Raw genomic sequence first — 16,479 nt, forward strand, 5'->3', positions numbered from 1 at the left:
ATTTTCTTCTGCATAATATAGTCTGTGTTTCTGCTGTTGCACTAATATTATTATTATTCCTTTATACTGTTTACATTTCTACATTGTTTACTAGTCTAAACTGTTTACATCTCCATATAGTTTAGACCAGTGGTTCTCAACCTGTGGTCCGCGGACCCTTGGGGACTGGCAGTATTGACACAGGGGATCCCTAAAGACTTGAAAAATGTTATGATTTAAATCTTAAGTCTTGGCCATAAAAAGTATTTAAATAGGATCCGTGGTGTAGAAAAGGTTGAGAAACTCTGGATGTATCCAAAATAAACTCTGGATAGCAGTAGCAATAGCACTTAGACTTATATACCGCTTCACAGTGCTTTATAGACCTCTCTAAACGGTTTACAGAATCAGCCTATTGCCCCCCAACAATCTGGGTCCTCATTTTACCAACCTCGGAAGGATGGAGGGCTGAGTCAACCTTGAGCCTGGTGAGACTCGAACTGCCGAACTGCTGCCAGCCGGCAGTCAGCAGAAGTAGCCTGCAATACTGCATTCTAACCACTGTGCCACCATGGCTCTTATAAGACCTCTTTATTGATTTCAGCATTATATTGTTACACCTCTGCTTCCCAAGTTGCATTGGTTGCCAGTTTGCTTCTGGGTCTAATTCAAGGTGCTGATTTTAATCTTTAAAATCCTTCATGGCATGGGACTGGGTTATCTGAGCAACTATCGGTCCCCAGTTTCATCTTCCCATCGCATCAGCTCTGGCAGAGAAGGCATCTTGCTAGGGATCTACCCTTAGAGCAGGGGTGGGCAACTGTGGCCCTTTTACAACCTGTGGACTTCAACTCCCAGAATTCCTGAGACAGCCAAGCTGACTCAGGAATTCTGGGAGTTGAAGTCCATAGGTCATAAAGAGGCTGTATTTGCCCACCCCTGCCTTAGAGGCCTTCTCTACCCTAAGACTCTCTTTATGGGACATTCCTTCTCCCCCCCCCCACCCCATGAAATTAGCTCCAGCCCTGTTGGTTTTCTGGAAGTCCCTCAAATCCTGGTTATGACATCACACCAGGAGATCCTAGGGAATCAGTGAGATTGTGATGTGGGTGCACTGCTGCTATTGACATCTACTTAAAAGCCTTGTGAATTTATTTTTTTAAATAATGACTTTTATTATATGTTTACTATTTCAGCCCCTATCATTGCCAAATATAAATGCCATGAAGATAATGTTTATTATCTTTTTAAAGTATGCTAACCCCATATCCAAAATTCAGAGGACCAAATATAAAGTTAAATATCAAATACCAAGCTATACAACAAAACTTTTAATTTTATAGTCCTATTATTTTTTCTCTTCCCCAATACACTATTTCCCTTTTTACTGCATTATTTTACTGTAAAAGCTGGTCAAATGCTGTAATAATAATATTTGGATTGATTTGCTTTGCTATGCTTTACTATTTTATTATTAAATTGCATGCAGCTCAGAGTCACTTTTGGGAAGATGGATATATACTTGAAATAAAATAAATTAATTAAAACATAAAAGTAGTGTATGTTGAAAATCATGGCAAGGGTTTTATTTTATATCCCGTTATAATGATACACCAGGTTCTTTCTTGGCTATTTTGATAAATGTTGTCAGAAAAATGCTCACCTAAAGGGAAAAAACAAACCATCTGGAGACTGAATCAACAAATGATACTTTATTGGAATATCACTGGGGCCAGCTCAGCTATCAAAACAACACTCTGTGTAGGGTTACCATATACCAGGACAGGCAAAGGATGACACAGACATTGTTAAATTTTCCTAGCATCCACAACAAACATTACAGGAAAAACTAAAGAAAGGGGGATGGGGAATCCTTCATAGTTTGTATTTTATTTACACATTTAATTTTTTGAAGGTTTTTTTTTTCCTGCAAGGTTAAAATACAGTTTTGTTATAAAAAATATATTACACATTTTTTAAAAGATACAGCAAAAAATGCAAACATTCTCCGGCATCAGAAAGATTGATTTTTCAATCACAATGTTTTTTCAACAAATCTTCACTTTCAAGAACATTGCTAGCAATAAGATAGAATTATTATATTGTCCCTCAATATGAACTAGACTTGTACATGATTAAGATTAGAAATGAAGAAAAGAAAAGAAAATGCAGATGTGCCAATAGCATAACGGGTCTATGCCGCCCCCTGCTGGCCACATCAAGCCAGCGATGTCAAGTCCTCCCATTTCCTAGAAATAATTGGTGGGGTTTTTTTAAAGATGAAGAAGTGAGCTGTTGAATTGGCAAAACCGGCTGTGTCCTTTCTCCCTTTGTGAAGCCAAAGTGAAGGGCAGATATGTGTCTTTTCTGTAGCTGTTAGTACAACTTCAAAATATATGGAGGTACCAGGCTGGGGAATTCTGGGACTTGAAGTCCATACATCTTAAGATATATGTGAACCAGGGATGAGAACCTTTACCTTTACTACCGGTTTGCAACAGGGCCACGCACACGCTCTTCTGCGCATGCGCAGAAGCATTCTGATGACATCGTGGTCGGTGGGCGGAGCCTCCCGCTGGTTTTACTACCGGTTCTATAAAACCGGTGCGAACCGGGGGCAACCCACCACTGATGTGAACATAAAAAAACACTAACTAATAAACATTTTTAAAGCATCCAGAAAACCAGATGTATACATGCTCCATTGCCCTAATCAAAATGAGCAGGCCTCCTCCAAAACGACATTCAATTTTGCATTTTTAACTTCAGAAACTTTTCAGTGTTTCCTGTAATTTTTCATGGCACAATATAGTACTTCATTTATGTGAACTGCCCTCAACCTATGATCACAAATGAGCTTAAAATTGATATTGCTAAGTGAGAAATTTGCTAAGTTCTCACTTTCGTCCCATGCTACGACTTTTCTCGCTACATTTGTTAATGTGAATCACTGCAGTTCTTAAATTAGTAACACTGTTGTTAAATGAATCTGGTTTCCGCATTGACTTTGCTTGTCAGAAGGTCGCAAAGGATGATCACATCGTCCTGGGACATTGCCATTGCCATTGCCATAAATGTGAGTCAGTTGTCAAGCATTTGAATGTAAATGACGTGACCATGGGGCAGGGATGGCTAACCTTTTTCCAATCGGGTGCCAAAAGTGGGGGGAGTGGGGGGGTCGCTCGTGCATGTGCCCACATCCATTATTCTATGCGCCCCCCCCATACATGCATGTGCAACCCTCCGCACTCCCCCCACTTTTGGCATGCGATGGCAAGGTAGGCCTGTTTTTCGCTCTCCCCAGACTCCAAAGCCTTTCTAGGAGGCTGGGGAGGGCAAAAATGGCCTTCCCCACTCCCCCAGAGGCCCTCCAGAGGCCGGAAACAGCTTTTTTCCTGACTTCCAATGGGCCCAAAAGGCCCGAAAATCAACTGGTTAGCACATGTATGCCTGCCGGAGCTGAGCTCACATGCCCACTGATATGGCTCCACGTGCCACCTGTGGCACGCATGCCATAGGTTCACCATCACGGCCATAGGGGAATGCTGCAATGGTCATAAGTGTGAAAAATGGCCATAAGTCACTTTTTTTCAGTGCCGTTGTAACTTTAAACGGTCACTAAATGAGCTGTTGTAAGTGGAAGACCACCTGAATTCCTCCCCAGTGTAATTATTGCAGAGTGCTTCCTAGTTTTTCTCTTGAATGATTTACATCATCAGAGCTTCTGTCTCACAGATCCATTTAGCCACAGCACTGCAAGATTCTGAGATGAATTTTGGGCTCTTCAACATCCCACAGCTGTTTCCTTGAGCCTTGGTTATTTTTAACAGCCTGTAGGATAAGGGAGCAAGCAAAGAAGACTGTCAAGGAGGAAAGAATTATTTTATTCTTGTTTGTATCTCTTTCTATTATAATATTTCTACAGGTAGTCCTCGACTTACGATCACAATTGAGCCCAAAATCTATATGAGACATTTGTTAAGTGAGTTTTGCCCCCATTTTAGGACCTTTCTTGCCTTGGTTGTTAAGCGAATCACTGCAATTGATAAATTCATTCTTGTTGAAAGAGGAGAAAATAATTCAAACTTGGTTTCAATATGTACAATTACAAGCCAGATGGAGAAAAGACCAGAAAATTGGTGTTATACAAAGTGATGAAAATTTAATTAAACAAATTAGAGACCAAAGTCCAATGCACATAAAAAGATTGTATAATATATTGATAGAGATGGACTCAGAAACAGAGCTAGTTAAGGACTGTATGATAAAATGGGCGCAGAATTTTGAACAGCCAATAATGATGGAAACTTGGGAAAAAATATGGGTGACAAATGTGAAATTTACTAAAGCGCAAAATTTAAGGGAGAACTTTTATAAAATGTTTTATAGATGGCATCTAGATCCAAAAAAGTTATCTCGTATGTATCCGAATGTACAACCAAAAGGTTGGAGATGTAATTGTGAGGATGCCACTTATTTTCACATTTGGTGGACATGTAAAAAGGTTAAAGCGTTTTGGATAAAAATTTGGTGGATTTTACAAAATATTCTTAAAAAGAGGTTGAAATTTACACCACAGCTGTTTCTGCTGGGTATAGTTACGGATTGTACAGTTATAGAGACTAAATTGATTTTGAATTTAATAACTGCAGCAAGACTGTTGGTGGCACAATATTGGAAGAAGCAAGATTTACCTACAATCCAAGAGTGGACAATGAAAGTTACAAACCTAGCGGAAATGGCAAAAATCTTGGCGTACTTGAAGGATCATTCAAATGAAAGATATTTAAGAGACTGGAGAAGATGGATAGATTATATTCAAAATAAATACCGGAATAAGAAATCGCAGATAGGTTATGAATGACTATATAGATATTTGGTGTGTCTTTAAGTAATCAAATTAGGCGGGTAATTAGGGAATTGAAGGAACAAGAGATGTGGAATGTTATAATTATTTAGACTAGGATTGATCATGATTGTTGAAGGTTATACCCTGTAATTTGTTCTGGGAAGAGGAGGGGGGAGGGGGAGGTTGGGGCAGGGAAGTGGGGGGAATATGTAAACTTTTTGTAAAACTTTTCAATAAAAAAAAAAGATAAATTCATTCTTATAACTGTTGCTTTGTCATGTGATCACTTTTACAACCTTCTGACAAGCAAAGGAAGCCAGATTCACTTAACAACCAGGTTACTATCTAATCCAAGGGTCCCCAATCCCTGGTCCATGGACCGGAACCAGGCTATGGCATGCCAGAAACTGGGGCGTGCAAACAAGCGAAGCCCCATCCATGGGATGCAGACAGCATGCGAAACCATGCCCCTCCAGTCCGTGGAAAAATCTATCACCACGGAACCAGTCCCTGGTGCCTGAAATGTTTGGGGCCACTCATCTAATCAATTAATAATAATAACCTTTATTGTCACTGCACAACGTATGTACAATGAGATTGGTGGAGCTCCCTCATGCCATAGTAAAGGTAAAGGTTCCCCTCGCACATATGTGCTAGTCCTGTGATGGCGAACCTATGGCACGGGTGCCACAGGTGGCATGCGGAGTCATATTGGTGGGCCCGCAAGTGTTGCCCTAGCTCAGCTCCAGCGTGCATGTGTGCACCAGCCAACTGATTTTCAGACCTTCCGGTCCCACCGGAAGTCAGGGAACCAGCAGTTTCCGGCCTCCGGAAGGCTTCCAGGGGGAATGGGGAAGGCTGGTTTTGCCCTCCCCAGGCTCCTAGAAAGCCTCTGGAGCCTGGGGAGAGGGAAAAAGGGCCTACCGGGCCCACCATGCCATCACATGCCAAAAGCAGGGGGAAGTGGGGGGGTCATGTGCACATGCGTGGAAGGGCGGGGTACATTGAATTATGGATGTGGGCACATGCAGCCATGACCCCCCCAAGCTCCCCCTGCTTTTGGCACGCGACGGCAAAAAGGTTAGCCATCACTGTGCTAGTCGTTCCCGACTCTAGGGGGCGGTGCTCATCTCTGTTTCAAAGCCGAAGAGCCATCGCTGTCCAAAGACATCTCCATGGTCATGTGGTCGGCATGACTAAACGCCAAAGGCACACGGAACTCTGTTACCTTCCCACCAAAGGTGGTCCCTATTTTTCTACTTGCATTTTTTATGTGCTTTCGAACTGCTAGGTTGGCAGAAGCTGGGACAAGTAATGGGAGCTCACCCTGTTATGCGGCACTAGGGATTCGAACTGCTGAACTTCCGACCTTTCGATCGACAAGCTCAGCGTCTTAGCCACTGAGCCACTGCATCCCTTGCTCATGCCATACCGTGATACAATAAATGAGAACGCTTTCTATTGTGGACCGGTAAAAAGAGGTCATCAGTTGTTGTTTCACCCTGTTTTTATGCAAGACCCTAAGGAAATTGAGTCTCTGTTGGGCCTTCCTGGCCACCTAGATTGTGTTGATTTTCCAGATGAGATCTTCGCTGAGGTGGACTCCCATGGAAATTAAAGGAGGAAACTCTCTCCACACAGGCCCCCCCTCGATGTAAAGTGGGGCAGGTTCCTCTCTCTTCCTGCAGTGATTCACTTAACAACTGTGGCAAGAAAGGTCGTAAAATGGGGCAAAACTCAGTGTCGAGCCACGGCTGGGACTCGCCATCGCTGGGGGGACGGAGAGGTTGGAGTGCTGACCGTCCGGACGCTTGGCCCATTGGAGGGAGGTCTGTTCGGACGATGGCGTGCCTTGATGATACACACACCCAGAAGCCAAGGGACGACTGGCTGCCTGCTGTGTATCATCAAGGCACGCCATCATCCGAACAGACCTCCCTCCAACGGGTTAAGCATCCGGACGATCAGCACTCCAACCTCTCCGTCCCCCCAGTGATGGCGAGTCCCAGCTGGTGCTTGACACTCAGTTAACAAATGTCTCATTTAACAACAAAAATTTTGAGCTCAATTGTGGTCGTAAATCAAGAACTACCTGTAACTGGAGTAGGCCCAAAACACTGGAAGAAGAAAACAGATATATATATTTCCCAGCTCAAATAAACATAAAATGGATGGGAATACTCACCCTTCCTTACTACCGGTATATGAGGAATTATCAACCCACAACCATTCACCGGTCCTGGAATTTCCAGACAGTCCTATCCACAACATTTGTGCCCCATTGGTAATATGCTGGACGAAGTGCTGTCAAAAATATATTTGTCAGTTACTTGTTTGCTTAGTAGGGCATAAGAGAATTCAGCATTAGTGCATAAAACTCACAAAAACAGCACATAAAATGTATATGAATATATAAACAGCAATACAGTTAATTATTTTTAAAATGCACAATTAAAATGATGAATAAAGTTATAAATAAAATTTAATTTAGTTTAATTAAAAATTATCTGAAAGAAAGCCAGCCAGGCCCTGATATTGATATTGTTTCCTGATTGCTTATTTCTTCCCTATGACTAAGTATTGTATTTTATGATTCTTGATGAACGTATCTTTCCTTTTATGTACACTGAGAGTGTATGCACCAAGACAAATTCCTTGTGTATCCAATCACACTTGGCCAATAAAAAATTCTATTCTATTCTTGTTCTGCCCCAGCTACGGACCCCAAAGAACACAGCACAAACAAAGTCTGTACAAAACTTAAATTTACTAAAATAACTTAGTCTTTTCCAAACAAAGGCTATTAAGAAACTTTCTTAACAGCCTACAAGAAACCAAAGATAAAGTAATCACAATCTTACTAAGGTTGGCAGAAAGCCCAGAAGCAATGTGCAGAGAATCCAGACGCAAAGGAGAATGAACTAAAGTTGTTCCCTACAACTTGCTTCAGTCGGCGTTCCTCCTTAAATAGGCTAAGAAAGTGGCCAATTAGCCCCAAGCCTTACTCTCAAGGAGACCCCCTCCTGAGGAGCCACTCCTGCCTTTTGGCAGCTCTGCACGCCCATGCATCGAGAAGAGGCTCCTCTTCTTCGTCCTCTTCACTTAAAGGAGCTTCTGGAGGTTCTGGAGGCCCTGGCTGAATTCCCGCCTCTGACACCACATCTTCTCCAGCCTCCTCATCGTCTGACTCGAGTTCTAGCAGCACAGGCTGCTGGTGCAGCACTACACCAGCCTCCTCGCTGTCAGAATCAGCTACAATTCGCACAGGCCACTGACGGGCCACAATAATTCTATTCTAAACTGTTCCCAAACTGTTCCCATGGACATGACCACACAAGGAGGTGCCAGATCTTTTCAAGACTACTTATTTTTACAGGATGAAGGAGGATGTTGGCATTTACCAATTCTGCCTCTTCTTTCAAAACCGCAAGTTCAGAATATTTGGCTCTACAGTCGTCTCTACTCTCATTCCAGGTCTGTTTTTCCCCTGAGATCCAGTAACACTTGTCTCCATGAAGCTGCCATTCTTTGGGACACAGCTTCAAATTCCCTGAAAGAGAAAAAAAAGGGCTCCATATTTATTTATTCATTGAAACCAGGTGTAAATACTGCATCATACTGACACCAATTTGCAGGTAGTCCTCCACTTACAAGAGTTCATTTAGCGACCATTCAAAGTAACAACGTCACTGAAAGAAGTGGCTTGTGACCATTTTTCACACTTATGACCGTTACAGCATCCCCATGGTCATATGATCAAAATGCCAACTGACTCATATTTATGGCCTTTGTAGTGTCCTGGAAACATGTGATCACGTTTTGCGACCTTCTGACAGCCAAAGTCAATGGGGAAGCCAAATTCACTTAACAACCATGCTACTACGTTAACAACTGCAATGATTCATTTAACAAATGTGGCAAGAAAGGTCATAAAATGGGGCAAAACTCACTTAACAAATGTCTCACTTAGCAATAAAAGTTTTGGGCTCAATTATGGTCGTAAGTCAAGGACTACCTGTACAAGGAAAGGTAAAGGTTTCCCTGGTCAGTCATGTCCGACTCTAAGGCATAATGCTCATCTCTGCTTCTTAGCCAGGGGAGCCAGTGTTGTCTGAAGACATTTCCGTGGTCATTTGGCCAGCATTATATGCCAAAGTTACATGGAACTCTGTTACCTTCCCACCAAGTGGTACCTATTGATCTACTCGCATTTGCATGCTTTCAAAGTGCGAGTTGGGCAGGAGCAAGGAATGGGAGCTCACCCCATTGTGCGACGCTTAGGTCTCAAACCCAGGCGGGCCACCTTTCCAGTTGACAAGCTCAGCATCTTTAACCACTGAGCCATCGCACCCTCTTAAATTACTTATTGAATGCAATTGGGACGGACACCTTCATCATTAAGCAACTTGGTTGTAAACTGAAAAGTCACATGATTATGCCTAACCTATGACCTCAGTTCTGGCTGTAATTCTTAAGCAAATCACTGTGGGTTATTGAGCACAATGTTACGTGACTGCAACTTGCAACTTCCCACCGGCTTCCCCATTGATTTTGCTTGATAGAAGCTAACTAGGAAGGTTACAGATGGAGATCACATGACTATAAGACATTGCGACCATTTTAAATGCATGCTGGTTGCCAAGCATTCAATTTGGGATCACATGACCACAGGAATGCTGCAATGGTTGCAACTTTGAGGACCGGTGATAAGTGACCTCCTCCAAAGCTGCCATAACTTTGAAAGGTTGCTAAGCAAGCAATTTTTTACAGTAAGTGAGGACTAGTGCAGAGATCCCCAACCTCTAGGCCGTGGACTGATACTGTTCCGTGGCCTGTTGGGAACTGGGCCACACAAGCAGCAGGCAAGCGAACAAAGCTTTATCTGGCATCTGTGGCATCTAAGTTGTGCATGAAACCATCTCCCCCCACCCCCAGAAGTCCATGGAAAAATTGTCTTCCACAAAACCGGTGTTTTGTGCCAGAAAGATGGGGAAACATTGGACTACTGTATTCATAAACCAACATGAAATAAAATATGGATCTTACATTACTGTTCTTGTTGAACGGATTTTTTTTTTTTTTCAAATATAAGCAACTTCAGACTGGCTCATAAAAAAGATCAATTTCTAATTAGTCTTCATCCTTGATCTTATTATTTAAAAGAGCCATGACTTTTCACCCAGGCCTTCAGAGAGAATGCAAGCCCTCACTTCACTTCCCTGGCCATTTTTTATCTTTATCATTTATTGATTTTGTTGTATTTTTGTTGTTGTTTGTGTTGAATCGGGCTATCAACATAATAGTTTTAAATTGGGGTATTTTAAATTTCTGGGGTTTTAATTGAGCCAAATTTATTTAATTATTTTAAATTTTAATTGCTGTTTTGTCTTGTGTTTTTAAATAGGCTGTACACTGCCCTGAGTCCTTCGGGAGAAGGGCGGTATAGAAATAAAATTATTATTATTATTATTATTATTATTATTATTATTATTATTATTATTATTATTATTATTATGACTCGCTTAGAGTTGGGCAGCACTCGGCAGTTTAATGAATTATGAATATGATTATTATGAGCGTGTCCAGAAATATTTCACAAGAAGAGTCCTCCACTCCTCTGCTCGCAACAAAATACCTTATGCCACCAGACTTGAAATTCTAGGCTTAGAAAACTTAGAACGACGCTGCCTTCGGTCTGACCTAAGCGTAACTCATAAAATTATCGGCTACAATGTCCTACCTGTCAATGATTACTTCAGCTTCAACCACAACAATACACGAGCAGACAACAGATACAAACTCAAGGTAAACCGCTCCAAACTTGATTGCAAAAAATATGACTTCAGCAACAGAGTGTTCAATGCCTGGAATGCACTACCTCAGTGGTCCCCAACCTTTTTATCGCCGCGGACCAATCAGCCTTTGATAATTTTACCGTGGCCCGCTGAGCGCGCGCAGGGTTGGGGGCTTTGGGCCACACGTGCGTACCTGCGCGGGACTCTCTTCCCTGGAGCCTTTGCGCACAGCCCAGGAGCTTTTGCGCACGGCCCAGGAGCTTTTGCGCACGGCCCAGGAGCCTTTGCGCTGCAGCGTTCATGTCCCCCAGCCGCTGCGCGGCCCGGTGCCAGGTACTCCACGGCCCGGCACCGGTCCGCGGACCGGGGGTTGGGGACCACTGCACTACCTGACGTGGTGGTTTCATCCCAAAACCCCCAAAATTTTAACCTAAGACTGTCTACTGTCGACCTCACCCCATTCCTAAGAGGTCATAAGGGGTGTGCATAAGAGCACCAGCGTGCCTACCGTCCCTGTCCTAATGTTCCCTTTTATTTGTATTCATTTTATGCATTCAATTCATGCTTATACTTACTGTATATGTATTATCTAATATGTACTTGACAAACAAACAAACAAATAAATAAAAATAAAAATGTTGCAGATCTGAGAATTTTTTGCATGGAGGGGGAATCTGAGAGAATGTTCTGCCCCAGCTACGGATCCCAAAGAATGTAGCACACACAAACTCCGAACAAAACTCAGTTTACTTTAAAACACAGCCTTTTGCAAATGCAGGCTGTTAATAAAACGTTTTTAACAATCTGCCAGAAATTCCACAGATAAGATAGAGTCTTACTAGAGTTGCCAGAAAGCCCAGAAACCAGGTTTGCAGTGAAAATTCAAACTCAATGATCAGTGAATGGACGAACACATGTTGTTTCCTGCAGCTTTTTACAAGCTGTGTGCAAACTTAAATAGGCTAAGGGAGTGGCCAATTAGCCCCAGCCTTACTCTCGAGGAGACCTCCTCCTAAGTAACCACTCCTGCCTTTTGGCAGCTCTGCGTGCCCATGCATTGAGAAGAGGCTCCTCCACTTCATCCTCTTCACTTAAAGGAGCCTCTGGAGGTTCTGAAGGCCCTGGCTGAATCCCTGCCTCTGGCACCACATCTTCTCCAGCCTCCTCGCTGTCCAACTCGAGCGCCGGCTGCACAGGCTGCTGGCGCGACACCACACCAGCCTCCTCGTCATTGGGATCAGCAACAATCCACGCAGGCCGCTGGTGAGCCACAACAGAGAACTCAGAAACATTTACTTCTGAGTATGAATTATATTTGAAACCATTCTGAGATATGCTGAATCCTTATCTAATTATTAGCGAGCATAATGTTTACCAGCCACTGATGGGAAAGAGAAATCAAAATAAGCAGAAACTATACAGTAATGAAGGAAGGTATACAAATAGCTGGGTTTCATAACTGACATACCGATCAGAGATCAAAATGGTATCAGTGTGATAAATCTAACAGATTAGTAGAGATTATGATGGATTAATCTGCAGGGATTAATAGAAGACATACATACAAAGGATGAAGGATGAGGATTAATGAGTAAGCATTAGTCATTACTCTAATGGTTTCCTTTCCAGAAGGTGAAAACAGTTTTAGAAGTTCAGAAAAGCAAGTAAGATTATTTTGCTTTAAAAGCACTGTTAGAAGAAAGTTCTTGATTCGAATGCAGACCATAGAACACATAGAACAAGTTGCTTGAGATGGAGGCAAAGTTTATTTCGGCAGCATAATATGCTGTTCAGTGGTGGGTTGTCCCCCGGTTCACACCGGTTCTATAGAACCGGTAGTAAAACCGGCAGGAGGCTCCACCCACTGACCCTGACAGCATCAAAACACTTCTGCGCATGCAGCCTCGTTGCGAACCAGTAGTAAAGATAAGTAGAACCCACCCCTGATGCTGTTGTAATATTAGGTTGTAATAACAGTAATCAAAGGTTACAACAGAATACAGTTGTCAAATGATTACTTTTATCCCAGACCAGGCCCACATCTGGCCCTTTGGCTCACCCTGTCTAACCCATGTGAGGTCAATTGGAAATTAGAAATCAAATTTAAATAAGTGTATACTGTGATACTAGGCTGAAGCTGCCATGCCTAAAAATGAAGCAGGCATCTAAGCAGGGTGGACAAAAGCCAGAAAAGATCTCTTAAGGCTTGAAGTTAAGAAACAACCAGGCTGTAAAGTGCGGGGGGGGGGGGAAAGGGAGAGGGGGAAATGCCAGCTGAATCAAACAAAGCACACCCCTCCTCCTGTCCCATCAACAGCTAAGATTTTAAGAAACAACACAGCAGTAGTGAGTTTCAAAGCCCGGCGCTACCAGTTCGCTATCGGTAGCACGCACACACACTTGCTCACTTTGTGAGCGCGTGGCACTTCTCCGCATGCGTGGCGCTTCTGTGCATGCGCAGAAGCTTCTGCACATGTGCAGATTGTTTTTGATGACGTCTGGGTAGTTGGGCAGAGCCTCCTGCCACCGCCACTACCAGTTCGCCCAAACTGGGGTGAACCGGGAGCAACCCACCACTGCAACAGAGCAAGGAATTTGGGGGATAAAAGAAGTCCTGAAGCCCAGCCACTCTGTGTGTGTGTGTGCGTACATGTGTAAAAAAGATTTCCATATCTTGAGGGGAATTCTGATGGTTTTGGCTGAGTTACTGAGGTTTGCCAGCTTTTTATCAGTTTCATCATCCTAGGACTTCGCTGAAAGGCTCATGTGGTTCTTTGTTTTGTGGCCTGGAGTTTCATGCGGTCAAGACACAGCCAAGATTATATAGGATGTGGCCTGGCTAGATGTCATGGAGGCGTTTCCCGTTTTAACAGTACAATTCCATTCCACCACTTGTAACAGCACTCGGTTGCCAGCCCCGTTTCAACAGTATGCAATAATTGCAGCTCTGCAAACAAAGCCTTTGTATCTCCCTTTAGAAACATAAAAGGAAACAAGCAACCTATTTGAAAACTAACTGATTTTAGAAAGGAATTCGGGCCTAGGCGTTTTGATTGGGTAAAAAAAGTCAGGAAGGTGATCGAAAGTGCCCAATGAAAACTCTGAACCTTCTCTCACCCCATGATGAGTTATTAATCGACTGTTGTAAATCTTAACACACGTCACCATGGCATGTGCTGTCTCATTTTAGCAGGAGTAGGGGGGTGTTCCTGGCAGGAATAAGCAAAATGTATGCCAACATCGGGGTGAGCATACTAATAGTCATGACGTAACTATGTAGTACGATGTTATTTTACATTCATATAACCCTTGCAAAGAACATTGGAAGCTACTGTACTCCTTTATATTTTTGTTCTTGTTAGTTTCTATCTTTCTTTTTTAAAACTTTAATAAAGTTATTTGGGGGGGACTTGACGCATTGTTTAGGTTCAGTACAACGGTGTTTATACTGTATTAATTGGAGGCTATTATTTTATTCTATCATTTCATTCACTAGTCGGCTGCCTGCACCACAGTGGGGGAGCGTTTTTCACCCGACCCAGGCTCCAGAGGCTTTCTTTGAACCTCCGGGACGGCAAAAACTGCTTCCCCTGGGGTCCAGAGGCCCTCCGAAGGCCAGAAACAGGCCCGTTTCCAGACTTCCAGAACCTCCAGTAGGCCCGTTTTTTGCCTTCCTAGACCCTCCAAGTGGCCCCTGGAGTTACATGGAATTATGAACAGACCGCGTGGAGACTCCTGGGAGGGGAGAGGCGGGCATGGCCAGCCAGGGGTGGCATTTGGGGGTTCACCGAACCCCTGCAATCCTTGGCTAGAGGATCACCTGAACCCTGCCGAACCCCCAGGAGCCCACCCCTGATTCTAACCAGTAAAGTGTTGCTGTTATCTTAAATTCACAGCACCTTAGTGTATTCCAAAGAGTAAACTGTGCCTTAGTGTTCAATTGAAAGTGATTTGAGTGTGTCTGCTGACCAGGGCTGTGAGTGTGTGACCGTAAACTGAGCCTGGAAGTGCATGTAACAGCATTATTTATTTATTTATAAAATATGTTGGCCGTCCATTTTACCACAGGGTAACTCTGGGTGGTTTATACAGTTACCTCTAAGCTAAAATATAAAAAGTTAAAATCAAACATTAACAACAAAGACATATGGGAAGGGCGAAGGGAGAGGGGGCGGGGAGAAGTGGGATCTTTTATTACTCGATCAACCACCTTCACTGGGCTGTTCCCCCATTGAGACCCCCAACTGACCGGCAGAACCTGATCTTTAGGCCCTTATGAAAGGATAGGAGGGTTGAGGCCAACTTCAGATTGGGGAGATATTCCAGAGGGCAGGAGTGACAGCAGAGAAGGCCCTCATCCTGGACCCCGCCAGCTGGAATAATCAAGGCTGATGGGACCCGCAGCTTGCCTCCTGGCATAAGTGGTACGAGCCAATCCCAGTGGGGTGAGACGGTCCCTCAAGTAACCTGTACCCATGCCAGGAAAGGCTTTAAAAGTGACCACCGACACTTTGAATTGCACCTGGAAGCAGACTGGTAACCCATGCAGATCGTGGAGCAGTGGTGTTACAGGAGCCATTCTTGGGGGCCCCAAAACTACCTGCGCCGCCACATTCTGCATCAGATATATTTTCCGAATGCTCTTCAAGGGTAGCCCCATGTAGAGCGCATTACAGTAGTCTAATCTTGAGATGACTAGGGATTGAATGGCTGAGTCCTGGTCCAGGAAAGGCCGTGACTGGAGCACAACACAAAGTTAGTCGGGTGGTTGCAGCCACCATCTGGATTTCTCTGATCAGCAGGCCTCCCTGAGTTGAGTCTTTCTCCTGAAAACTAGTAGCATTTTCAAGCAACTTCCGCTGGTTGGTATTAGTGTTGCTATGCACGACCCTTGAAATCTGGGAACATACCTGTGGAATTGTCACAATGGTGCTTACACAGAAATCGCCACAGCTTGTTCCATTTTTCTCCTGCTGCCTCTTTGCTGACTTGCTGCTTTGTTTCAGTAGCAGGAATGTTCTCCTGAACATCTGGAGTTCTCTGGACCTGAAAGACTTTTAAAAAAGATTTCTAATTAGCTGACAAGCAAATAGAGGGAGATATTAGCAGTGGTGGGATTCAGCCAGTTTTCTCCGGGTCGCTCGAACTGGTAGCGGCGACTGTGGGAGGCTCCGCCCACCTGCCTGAATGTGATGTGCAACTACTACGCATGTGCACAGTCACATTTGCGGAATGGTAGGGAAGGTAAGTGAATCCCACCTCTGGAGATACTGTATGTATAAAGAAATGCACATAGCTTAGAGCCAGGGTACCTACGAGACCGCCTGCTGCTACCGATAACCTCCCACCGGCCAATACGCTCTCACAGAGAGGACCTCCTCAGGGTGCCGCCGGTCAAGCAATGTCGGCTGGCGGCCCCCAGGGGGAGAGCCTTCTCTGTGGGAGCACCCGCCCTGTGGAATGAGCTACTTCCTGGAATACGACTGATCCCAGACCTCCGCACTTTCCGTAAGGCCCTGAAGACTTATTTATTCCAGCAAGCCGGCCTAGCCTAAATGGTGTTTTAATGTGAATTTTTAAATTTTATAGACTTGGGGTTTTAAATTGGGAGGCCAATTGATTTAATTTTTTTTAGCTATCTTAACTTTTGTATTGTATGTATTTTAATTTTGGCTGTCCACCACCCTGAGTCCCTTTTGGGAGAAGGGCGGTATACAAATTCAATAAATAAATAAATAAATAAATAAAATACAGGAAGCTCCATTGTAGCACTTTAAAAAGAAATGCAAAAAGGTTTCTTTTGTGATATTCCTGTTTTCTGGACATCTATTTTACCCTCACTCTTCTTATTTATGC

At 43.6% G+C, this 16,479-nt stretch overlaps 1 protein-coding gene across 1 annotated transcript in view; it reads right to left on the minus strand.

Annotated features, from left to right (window-relative positions):
- Nucleotides 1-3,686: 3,686 nt before the first annotated feature.
- The window catches only part of LOC139309398 (killer cell lectin-like receptor subfamily B member 1B allele B), a 30,843-nt gene continuing 18,050 nt past the window's right edge, over nt 3,687-16,479 (minus strand). The window contains exons 3-6 of the mRNA XM_070933461.1: nt 15,534-15,677; nt 8,230-8,378; nt 7,014-7,132; nt 3,687-3,810 (exon numbers count right to left, since the gene is read on the minus strand). Coding sequence (XP_070789562.1) covers nt 3,687-3,810; nt 7,014-7,132; nt 8,230-8,378; nt 15,534-15,677 — 536 coding nt within the window. The remainder of the gene's footprint in view (nt 3,811-7,013; nt 7,133-8,229; nt 8,379-15,533; nt 15,678-16,479) is intronic.

This window comes from Pituophis catenifer, unplaced genomic scaffold (genome assembly GCF_029215685.1).
Source record: "Pituophis catenifer annectens isolate HBS135680 unplaced genomic scaffold, rPitCat1.0.hap2 SCAF_2, whole genome shotgun sequence".
NCBI classification, from domain to species: Eukaryota; Metazoa; Chordata; class Lepidosauria; order Squamata; family Colubridae; genus Pituophis; species Pituophis catenifer.